Source organism: Lytechinus variegatus, chromosome 13 (genome assembly GCF_018143015.1).
Source record: "Lytechinus variegatus isolate NC3 chromosome 13, Lvar_3.0, whole genome shotgun sequence".
Lineage (NCBI taxonomy): Eukaryota > Metazoa > Echinodermata > Echinoidea > Temnopleuroida > Toxopneustidae > Lytechinus > Lytechinus variegatus.
This window is the reverse complement of record NC_054752.1, coordinates 4,397,429-4,409,639: the sequence shown is the minus strand read 5'-3', so window position 1 is coordinate 4,409,639 and position 12,211 is coordinate 4,397,429. Positions and strand designations below refer to the sequence as shown.

Below are 12,211 nucleotides of genomic sequence, written 5' to 3'. Positions count from 1 at the left end.
AACAATTGCATTCCTGGCTACCTTCAACCATGGAGCTATATCCATGCTTAAACCTTACTATCATGACAAAGGGCATATAAAACTGGGCCATTTTTCCATGGAATGCTTTTCACTGAAGGCCTTTAGTCTGATATTTTTTTACTGAGTAACCTCGATATATATGAACCTTCTTCTGAAAATCTTTAACAATGAAAAATAGGGAGCCTGCAATTGTGTTCACTTGCAAGTCGTGATATATAGTTCATTATGATCATGACTGATGCTTGTATATGCCAGGAGGAATTTGGAAGAGATAGTGTATAGAGTTTCGAAGGCCGGGCTATCAACATTCGTTTGGAACGGAACCCCGAAAGAATATAAATTTAGAAACATAAACATTGAAAGATTAGCTAAAACAGGGGAAAATTTCCTAATTGCGGAAAAGAACGCTTCTCATGTCATCAGACGAGTCAGATGAACTGTTTTAGTGTCAGGCGCTCTGTGAATAATTATTTTCTTCTTCTTTTAGAGGAGAATGGCTACCGCAACATCGATGTTCTACTGGGGTTATGCGATTGTTCTGAGCAAGTTTGTCATTTTCTTTATTGATACCGGCATCGCGAAATCTTTCGGAGTTCTCATTCCGACCATGGTCAAACGTCTAGATACGAATTATGCTACTGTTGGGTTAATATGTAGCATGCCGTCAACGCTCATGTATCTCCTAAGTAAGTTTGGTTCAATGTTTCTTTGACACCAGAGGAGTCTTTCATGAATCAAACAAATACTGTTTTATCCGAAAGTTACCATAGTAACAGTGCTTCTCAGCCTATTAGATTCAAGGAAACTTGTCGGCAAAGAAATGTTGATGAAACGCTCCCCATATAATGAGCTGAGAACGCTATAAATATATGAGGAATTACTGATAATAGTAAAGATGATATAGTAATATTAATGATGCTGATCAGGCTCAAAGTAATAACTATTGCCAAGTGGCACCGTACTCTTTTTACCATGGAACCTATACTACAAAATGGATATTTGTGTAATCTGCTTGTCTGTTATATTGTAAATATTTGTTTACAGGGCCCCCTGGAAAACAGTACAAGACTACTGATGGGGTTGCCCTGTATAAATAAAACGAAATAAATAAATAAATAAAAATAAATAGATATTGATCACTAAATGGGGCGGCAACACAGAATGGTGGGGTTCAGTTCGCGACCCCTTTTATCTTAACATCTTTTTAATTGTGAAGATGACCTCCAAAAAGAGAGAAAAAGAGGAGAAAATTATGATGTATACTGTTAAAAATCTATCCTTTAAATAAAAGAGGTTCCTGCAGCAGAATCTCGAGAACACCTGTATTCTTACCAGATTGCGTAATGTCCTTAAATAAAACACCCTTTTCCCCCTTGTAAACAGACCTGTTCTATTAAATTGCAGAAAAATTCCTGTTTTATGAATTTACAGAATGATTCTGTTATTGCTTTCTGTAAAATTGCCCCTTTTCTGTAAAATCATGGATTTTTTATTAACAGTGTAGGAGAAAAAGGGAAAACAGATTTCGGGGGTCATTTAGTAGGGCTCATGACATATTAATATTTTTTCATTTGAGAAAGGAAAAAGAATGCCACTCTTAGGTCTTTTTGCCCCCCCCCCCCGCCCATTTAAATACATGTACCCTGCATGGCGCCACCCCTCATTATAATTACTGGATAAAAGTATCATATTGACATTTCAGACATGTTTCAATTTATCTGCTTTGATCTCATTACGACGATCCCTAGCACCCTTGCTTCCTACGTCAATGACTTGACCCGACTTTTTGTTTTCATTGCAACGCATCGAATTTATTATCTAACCGTTAATATTTTCTTCTTTTTATAATCAATTTATTAGGTAGTTTTAAAATTTTGAGTCTGAAGAACCCTTTGTTTACATTGATTCCCCCTTGTCAATATCTTAGGTCCATTGGTAAAGCTATTCCTGACGGAGACCAACACACGCGTTGTTGCTATATCAGGTGGACTTTTGTGTGGAACGTGTATAGCTGCCTGTGCATTCTTTACAAACGTAGTGGCGATTGGAGTTTCTCTCACCTTATCGGGTTCGTCGAAAACGACTGTCATTCGATGTGTGAGAGGGTGTGTGTGTGTGCGTGTTGTGTGGGAATATGTTTGCATTTCTGTGCACATTGGCCAATATAATATAATCATGATGGTGTACTGAAGCAATAGTTCTGGAGCTGGGAAGGTGTCAGTTGGCAGAATATCATAGCGATATTATAGCGATATTATTGCGATAAGAAGTGAATTAATTCATATATAATTATCAATTACATAAAACATTTCATATATTATATATACACATATTGATTTATTTATTTCCGTTTCACAATAATATAATGAACATAACAATAATATAATAAACATAACAAAACAAGGTCGAAAATACTACGAAATATAATATGTATATATAAATAATCATAAATTTAAAGAACACAATTGAGTAAATAAATTTATCTGAAATGACATTTGTATTTGAAAGTAAAACGGAGGGACTTGCCGAAAAAATGTGTGTGTGTGTTAGGGTGTGTGTGTGTGAGCATGCCAGCCTGTCTGTCTGACTGTCTTTGTCTAAAGCACTGTTTTATTCATCACCCAGTAACTTGGCGCAAGTGAGATCTGACAGTCTTCTAAAGATTGTCCGATGTTCAGTCATGCGTGCAGGGGATCAAATGAAAATGGTACCTGAATGTACTTGGAGGATACATCTATCAAGACATATCATGAAAACTAATGATTAAATATTCATATCTTAAACAATTCAGCTTTACAAAAGTGGGACATTTTTTCTGACTTACTCCAGTAGACCAGTAGAATTTTAACAGGAAATTGGAACATCGGTTTACTGGTCTTGAATTACTGGAATTTTATATTGATCTCACTGGTCTTCATACTGTTATCCAATAAGCTAGTCTGTACTGGTCTGACTGGTCCTCGAACTGGTCCTCGTATTGCTTACTCGATCAATTCGATCAATTTATAGTACATGCATTTGGTTTGTTATATACCATGATCAGTAAAATGTGATGGAAAAGATGGTTAGTAAATTAATCTTTCTGCTCCTATTTTAAATGTGATATATAAAATTACAGATTTTCATTGTGAATTAGTTCATACACTTATTTAGAAAGTTTCTAAACAACAATGATTGAAATTGCAAGGATATTCCATTCTAAACCCCGATTTTCTTTTAAAAACAGGAAATATGCAAATGAGGTAAACCACGTGATCAGCATCTTTAGAAATACTGGTATTACTGGTCTTGACCAGTTCAATTTTAAACAATAAATTACTTTAGACCAGTTAACTATATTAGAGGAATATATCTTGCTTTGATCTTAATCATAATTAAAGGAAATAATTATTTCAATGTTAATGTTAATACTTGATAATTATGATAATATTAATAATAATAATAATTACAATATCAATAACAATGATAACAGTAATAAGAATGATAACAATGATCATAATAATCATAATTATGATAATTATAAGAAAAATTATGACAGTGATAAATGATAACGATAATAACTTTCTCTGAATTGCAAGATTCATTTTCCATAATTCGTCAAATGATCTGACTTGAAATAAAGTCATTATTTATTGGACCAGTAACACCACTTTGATGACAAACAATTTAACTGGTATTACTACTTTGCTTCAACTGGACTGCAATTGTTTGAACTGGTCTCCAATTGATTTTACTGGTCCAGAAAACATATACTGGAAACCAGTAAAAATCTACTGGAAACCATTCATTGGACCAGTAACACCAGTTTGATGAAAACCAATTTAACTGGTATTACTAATTGCTTCAACTGGAATGCAATTGTTGAAACTGGTCTCCAGTTGATTTTTACTGGTCCAGTTAAAAATCAACTGACCCAGTAAAAATATACTGTATACTGGAAACCAGTAAAAATTCTTACTGGTCTTACTGGTTTTTCCTTCTGGGATGCCAAATGAAATATAGCTTCTCTGACGAGAAATGATCCCATGATAACAAATATATATTTTTAATAACCTTATCCAGTACAAATGAAAAGTCTTGCAACTTTGCGATTTGCTTTCTCATAGGTCTCGGATTATCGATGAGCTTCATTCCCATCCACCTTGCACTGAATGACTTTTTCCCAGAAAAATATGTTTTGATGAACACTATATGTTTATATGGTTACACTGCCGGTTCTATGTTGCTCCCGATTTTGATGGAGAAGTCTCTTGAAGCCTATGGTTATTATGGGGCGTTTCTCATCCTTGGGGGAGTGGCCTATAACTCCATGGCGTGCGCAACAACGCTTCGGAAGGTACCAACGAGGTCCACCTCGAATGAAGCTCAGGATCACATCACATCGAATGACCGGAAGTGTGTCTCTCGAGCAAAACCGCTGCCTGAAGAAACCCCGTTGTTTCGTCAAATCCAAGTGGAGGATGAGGAAGAAGAACATGAAGAAGGAGTGCCAGAACAATCGGGACTGATTCAGTCCAAGAAGTGTCGTATTAAAGAGCGGGAGATACCACTGGAATTGCAATCCACTTGCATAAGAACATTCTTTCAAGCCTGCAAAGGTTCTTGTGGATTATTCAGGGAGCCTTTTTTTGCCTCCACCATCCCTATTCAATTCCTTCAAGCGTACACAAGTTATTCATGGATGCTATTTCTAGTCCCCCATACCGAACAACTGGGTATCCCATCTTCTAAAGCAGTCTACCTCTCCACAATTGGTGGTATAGGTGGTATCATCGGTCGCACCGTCTTCGTAGTTTTCCTCGGTAAAGGAGTCAATGCTTTTGCCGTGTACATCCCCGTAGGTTGCGTCTGCACTGCAACATTTCTGCTGGACTTCGTCAGCTCTGATTACAGGTCACGTGTTGTATTAGCCTTTCTCCAAGGGTTTTCTTTCTTTATCGAAGATACCATGCTTTCCACATTGTGCAAGGAGGCAGTCTTTGACGACATGAATACAGCCACGGCGTTGACGACCGTTGCATTCTGGACCGGAATGGGGGCTACAGCTGCAGGAATATTCACAGGTGCGTACTGGATTGGCGAATTATAGGGGGGGGGTCAACTAGACATTTTTTGAATAATAGCATTAGCTTGAGCAAAATATATTGAATATATTTATCACTTAGCACTTGCTGGATCAGTGTTCTGCGATAATAGGACGTAATCTCCTTGGCTTTAGTAGTGCAGCTTTTACGCATACTGCACTCTAAAAATTCGAATGTTAAATCAACATTTGAAAGGTTGGAGGAGTGACAACCTTTTCCAAATGTTACATCCAACCTTGTATAATGCTGAATCCAAATTAAGTGTTGGGTAGAACCCCTTAAAGTGGTAAATGCAACATTTAGAAAATGTTGTCACTCCTCCAACCTTTCCAATGTGAAGTTAACAATATGGTTTTTGTGTGCTTCAATGAACAAACTCCTTTTAAATATAAATTTCCCTCACCTGATTCGAGTGCGACACAACATTGATCAATTTCGTGCTGAATGTAATAACGCCATGCATAGCTGCGATTCGAACCCATGGCCCTCTGTTTCAAAGTCAAGAGACACAACCACTGTTTCACAATAAATGATAGATTAAGATTTATCGCTGGAATGCTGACGTACGATTAACTTACACCGAGGTCTAAGTCTTATTGGCTGAATTTATGGGGACCCGAAACTGTACATGTTTGCTTTTAGTATATAATAATAATAATAATAATAATAATAAAAATAGCCAATTTTTATAATGCGCTTTTCACAGAATGGCCGAAAGCGCGTTACAGCATATTATTACCCCGGTCATTGGATTCATTTCAATCCCGCACGAAAAGTGCACAATTTCCACTCCCTGGGGAGCATTCCTTGCATTCATGGCAGCCTCATTATGGCGCTGGCAAAATCAAACATACAATATCTTTCGCATCCTACCGGGCACCTGGGTCGTATGATTACGGGTCCTATGATTACTGCGTTATTCATCTTTAAATGAGAATAATAGCTATTTTATTTATCCTTTTCAGACATTCATGACAGGCGCGAGCGTCAAGACAGTTGGTGACATTGGTTGATATTTCTGCCACAATCGGCTATCCATAGTCAAACCAACGAAGATTGAATTAAACCCCGGACTTATAATCCGGACTTGTGATAAAAAATAAGGTCACTAGGAGTACTGAAGGACGGGTCCATTCGAAAAAAAATGTTAGTGTGAAAAAATAATAATCCAAATAACATAACACTGAAAAGTTCATCAAATTCGGATGTAAAATCAGAAACCTATGATATTTTAAAATTTCGCTTAAGTCTACAAAATCGTCATGCACTTTCTGGTTATCATGCAAGTGAGCGAATGATTAATATCACCCACTCACTATTTTTTTTTTACTTCATCAAAATTTTCTCCTCGAGGTCATTTGAACACACTTTTATTCCTCCCTGATCACGTGGAACTACCATTGATTTGACAATATGTCGCTCACTTAAGATTGTCATTATTGTTAAATCTATAAAAAAATATATTGTATAATTCCAGCAATAACCCCCCCCCCCCCCTCCCAAATGAAATAGTGATTGGCGGACATCATCGGGTCACTCATTCGAGTTCCGCTAAGTATGATGTGTACATGTATAACTGTTTGGTGACAAGAAAGCAAAATTGTCATAACTTTCTTATTTAATATCCAATTTTAATGAAATTTTTTAGCTTTCTGCGCAAAGTGCCGTCGCTACCGCCTTCGGTTGCTTCATTGCTTGTCTAGCAAGAGCGTAATGCAGGTGAAATTATTATGACAGAGCACATTGAATTATGTCTAACATTATTATATTAAGTGGAAAACACTAATTTTATATTCCTTGATCATTTGGCAGGATACCTGTTTGACATCACCCAGTCATTTACGAAGGTCTTTATCATCCTCGGCATCACCCACGCCTTCAAAGTCGGTCATCTTTTTATCGTGGCGATCATCCTTTTCAAGAGAAAGCGGTAGTATGCCACGGTGATATTCTTTCATCAGAGGTTACGCCACAAACTCAAGAGGTCGCACTGGTTTGTCTGGGTGTGGCGATCTTCATCAAGAAAGCAATAGGATTTTACATTTTGTAGAACTGATATGGCGGTTTGGGAAGAAATTGAGCATGGACTATTCAAGTAAATTTCTTTAGGTATCCAGCCAAACAACATATTTTCAGAAACGTGAACTCCGTGTCTTTTGTTGGTTGGAAAAATGTGTCTTCATTAGTTTACATTTATTTTGTCTAGATAATAAACGTCTTTCTGATTCACAGTATGTGTTTGGAAAAAATTACTCTACTGCATTAATAGAATTACAAGATAAAGTTTTGACAGCTATTTTGAAAACAAGTTTTACAATGAAATTTTCTTGTATCTTTCTAAAGCTTTTTACGCTGTTAATCACAAAATACTTAATCTTCTGCAAGATACAATTCTTTCATGCTCTGATATCTTAAAGGTCAAGTCCACCTCAGAAAAATGTTGATTTAAATAAAGAGAGAAGAATCAGACAAGCACAATGCTGAAAATTTCATCAAAATCGGATGTAAAATAACAAAGTTATGACATTTCAATTAAAGTTTCGCTTATTTTCAACAAAATAGTTATATGAACGAGCCAGTTACATCCAAATGAGAGAGTTGATGAAGTCACTCACTCACTATTTCTTTTGTTTTTTATTGTTTGAATTATACAATATTTCAAATTTTACGATTTTGATGATTAGGACCTCATTGCCTGAAGCACAAAATGTTAAAATAATGGAATTCCACGTGTTCATGGAGGAACGAAACTTCATTTCACATGACAATGACGAGAAAATCAAAATATTTCATATTTCATATAATAAAAATACAAAAGAAATAGTGAGTGAGTGATGTCATCAACTCTCTCATTTGGATTTAACTTGCTCGTTTATATAACTATTTTGTTGAAAATAAGCGAAACTTTAAAATGCCATAACTTTCTTATTTTACATCCGATTTTGATGAAATTTTCAGTGTTATGCTTGTTGAATTTTTCTCTTTTTATTCAAATCAACTTTTTGTTGGGTGGACTTTTCCTTTAACTATTGTGTTTGTCACATGGGAAGTGATTTTTTTTTAATTATTTACTTACTGCTGCTTGACACCAAATAAGGAATACGTAAAACTGAGGATTACAGTTATTAAAAGATTTAATCTTTTCAATTTTTCTTTTGATTTCTTTGACAATGATTGTACAAGAAAATATACATCGATGTGGATTATGGATAACAAAATATAACTTAACTTAATAATAATCGTTGACTCTTGCCCCCATCATCTCTTCTGGCTTGACATGCTCCACTCGGCCCTGGTGGTCGGTCCAGTTCCTGGCCTCCGCAGCTTGCGATGTCTCTTCCACTCGGCCTTGGCCTCCGCAGACACTTACCCCTCGATGAGTAGCCCCAGATAAGAGAGATGTGGCTTCGAAGAATTAGTGGATGAGATCGAGCCCCCCAAGAATGACATGAGTTTTGACAAATCATGTCGGTGGAGAACCGGCGGCAGCTGGGGTCGTTATCTCGTCACCGACGTAGTCCCTCAGTTCAAACGTCGACTGCCTATGGTAACATCTGTAGTCTATTCTAGCTTAGGTGGTTCTCCCCGAATTAATAAAATTAATATCCTAATATACCCTATCGTTACTTGGACTAACTGTAAAATTTCTAGAAAGTAATTCAAAGAATTTCAATAACAGATGAGTGTATAAAGCAACACATTCTATGAATAAAAGACACTTCCTCTGCATCTGAACATCTACATTCATCAATCATATCAATGCTAGAGCACTGTATTAGCTATTTATGACACCTGTATCATGTGTATGAAAATTCTTCACCTAATAAGAAATATTACTAACACCTGTGCAAAATATGACGTAGACTTGTACTCTAAGGGAGGGGGAGGGGTATCAAACGTTTCCCACGCTTGCTTTTGAAATATTCAAAGCATACGTACAGCTTGTCTACAGACCTATCCTAACCTGGACCAAGTATATATTTTAAACACATGTTTGAACTCTAATATTGAAACCCATCTAGAATTAAATATGTTTCCTGTCAGTGTTGTTGTTAGGGGAAATTGTAATCGAACGAAATTAGAAAAATTATCTAAATTGCAGAAGAAAGCCCTTCGTATTTGCATGTGATGCCATTATCATGCTCACGCTGCCCCACTGTTTAGAAAAGTTAGTTCTCTTGATATTTTTTTATTGTACTCTTCCTATATTGCTGTATTTGGTTTTCTTTATTTTCAGAATAAATTACCTCTTAATGTCAACCCGGTGGGGTCACTCAATATGACTTGGGGACCGCATGACCGTTACCAAAAAGGGGTGGGGGGGGGGGAGGAAAGGGGGGGGGGGTGGGACGGAACGTCCGCGGACAGAACACTCCTCTAAATAGTGAAAATAGGGGTGCTCACCGTCCTCGATCTGATGGAAATAGGGGTCAGGAAAAACGGGAGAACTATCACGGGGAGTAAAATCCGTCGCCGAGTTACCAGCCGCAGAGGGCGCGCTCATCATACTCTGTATCTTTATGTGGACAACTCTACATTTATTTTTACAAAGAATTCTACTTTTCTTATTTTTCAAGAAAAATAAAGTTCTTTTGGATTATTGTATCAGTATGACATGGCTCTTGGTCACCTTTAAGGACTGAGCACTCTGACGCCTGTGTTGCAATTTCCTCTAATGTGGAAAGAGTATAAATGCCCTGTCCTTGAAATATGGTAAATAGGGGTAAGTTTGCGAAATGGGCAAAAGTGTCCTTACAATCTTGCCCCCCCCCCCCCTGTGGAAAATCCTAGGTAGGCCACTGACAAGGCCTCTAGGCCTTTTTTTGCAGTTACCCTTTTCATTTCTTACTTTAGCTTGTAAATAATTTTGTCGATATTTGTATTATGTATGTTTTAATCGAAAATTGAATAAAATCGAGATCGTACAAGGAATAACAAAGTTACGACATTTTTTAATTTTGTATTGTCTCAGTAAAAAAAATCTGAATTTACACTTAGCTGCTTGATGTCATATCCTCACTTTTTCTTTTGTTGAAATTATATTTATTTGATTTTCTTTGTTCACCAAGAAAAAAAAAGTTAAAACTGTGAGAAAATTTAACGCCTACATGTATATAACTTTAGTTCTATTAAGAGAAACATTTCCTTTTTGATTAAATAGTTCAAAATAAAAATGATTAACTAATGTAGCATAAACATATATCTGATCTAGGCCAATTCAACGTTATTAACATGACTGACTTAAATAGAATACAACATATTTATTAAAGAAAATAAATTTTACAAGTGAAGAATAAAATCTTTAAGGTGAAAGAAGTGTTTTGAGTAATTGTTTAACAGAAGAGACGGAGGATGTCTGGCGGAGAGAAAGAAGAAGACTGGTCCACAGAAAAATGGCTGCATGGGAAAAACAATGGCCAACTCAGGAATGATTGGATCTAGGAACTATGGCCTGTATTCTGAAGTCGGGTTTAACTTAAACTTAGGTTTAAAGTTGTGGTTTAAGTATGGACAGCCAATTGCTACATAAGCACTAACCGTAGAGACATCATACCTTAGCTCATTCGGCTGTCAAATCATCTATTATTGTGTAGGAAGTATAAATAAATGATTGTCTTCACCATCGATGAATCAGGAAAGAGCACAGTAAACATAAGAAACATACAACTTAATAAAAATATTGATACTTTTGGCTTTCCATACTTAAACCACAACTATAAACCTGAGTTTAAGTTATACCAGACTTCAGAATACGGGCCTTTGAGTAGAGAAGAGTCCGATGATCGTAGATCACGAGAGGGTTGCTATGCCTGTATTGGGTTCGCCAGATAGATTGGTGATGAGCCATGGACTGTGTGTAAGTATGCATGGGCGGAAATCCGAGGGGGACAGGGGGGACGTGCCCTCCCCCTAAAAAAAATAATAAAGGGACACAATATCAAATGTCCCCCTACTATTTTTGGTCGTTTATGATGGAGAAAAGTACATCACTTCACAATCGATCGAAATAATACTTCTATTTGGGATTAAATGACCTTACATTTTGGGTGAACCCCCCCCCCTTTTTTTTGCTTGTCAATATTACATTTTAGGGGGAAAACTTATTTTTCTTGTCAAATTTTCCAGGTCCTGGTCTCACCTATACCTTGGGGACAGATATCCGCCCATAAGTATGTAAAAGATGATTTCAAATAATCATCTTGCTTATAAAGTGATCATTTAGAATAATGAGGCTGTGTTTACCTGGCATGTAGACTGCACATAAGTCCTTGGACTGTGGTTTTCATTCGGTCAGATGCATAAAAAGTAGCAAATGCTTTTGCTACGCTTTTGCTTGGCTTTTCCGTATGCATACAAATGAGCAAGCACGTGCTTTTGCTAGTAAGTTCAAGCAATCTCTGACTGTTAGCACTTCATTGGTGATTAAGCTATTGCTAAAAAGCGTATGCATGAAGTGCACAATTTACTTGCGGGTTTAAGCACTTGCTTGATCAGAGCCTTAGCGTTTTTAATCGGGTTTATGCACCTAAGAGAGAGAGAGAGAGAACCCCAATATGATTAGTAGCCTCCATGTACATGTTTCCTTCCTTGCAAATCAAATGCCAAATATATGAATGTATTGAAAAGAAACAAGTTGGTTTGGCATCACTCGGGGGAAAGGATGTTGTATAAAAGAAGCGGCAATTTCCACTGCCACACCTGTGCTTTCGAGTCCTGACTTTTCTGTGGGTCGTGTTCGCACCAGCGTGACATCGCTATTGTTCAAACCTAGTCCTTGGTGTTTGGAAGTTCCCTTTCCTAAAGCTAACATAGAGGGCAACTGTCTCCCAATCTCTAATATCAGCGCCAATCCTCTCATGGGCACACACCACTTAAATCTATTTCCCCCATAGATTCATGTGTTGAAAATGAGATTGTAAAAAAATTCGCCAAAAATACGTCTTTATAATGACATCATCCACACCTTTATCATTCGGTAGTTCATCCAATATCCTTCAAACGATAAAGATATGACAATGTGTTTTGCAGCATTTTTTCGCGCTACAGGGGCTCAAACCAGGACTACACTGAACATGCAAACTTGGTTGCAGTTCCAGTGCTCACAG

At 36.9% G+C, this 12,211-nt stretch overlaps 1 protein-coding gene across 1 annotated transcript; it reads left to right on the top strand.

The window, feature by feature from the left end:
* The first annotated feature begins 252 nt into the window (after positions 1 to 252).
* Positions 253 to 7,098, top strand: LOC121426579 (monocarboxylate transporter 7-like). Its single transcript, XM_041622931.1, has 4 exons — positions 253 to 707; positions 1,949 to 2,089; positions 4,128 to 5,084; positions 6,918 to 7,098. Exons 1-4 carry the CDS (start codon positions 515 to 517, stop codon positions 7,037 to 7,039), a joined length of 1,413 nt encoding a protein of 470 aa, XP_041478865.1. The 5' UTR covers positions 253 to 514; the 3' UTR covers positions 7,040 to 7,098.
* Positions 7,099 to 12,211: the final 5,113 nt, after the last annotated feature.

Bases quoted from the DNA above. Each gene is read 5' to 3' on its own strand.
- LOC121426579 (XM_041622931.1), top strand. From the start codon at position 515: ATGGCTACCGCAACATCGATGTTCTACTGGGGTTATGCGATTGTTCTG. The intron at 708-1,948 runs GTAAGTTTGGTT...TCAATATCTTAG, and splicing joins AACGCTCATGTATCTCCTAA to GTCCATTGGTAAAGCTATTC. The intron at 2,090-4,127 runs GTTCGTCGAAAA...GCTTTCTCATAG, and splicing joins AGTTTCTCTCACCTTATCGG to GTCTCGGATTATCGATGAGC.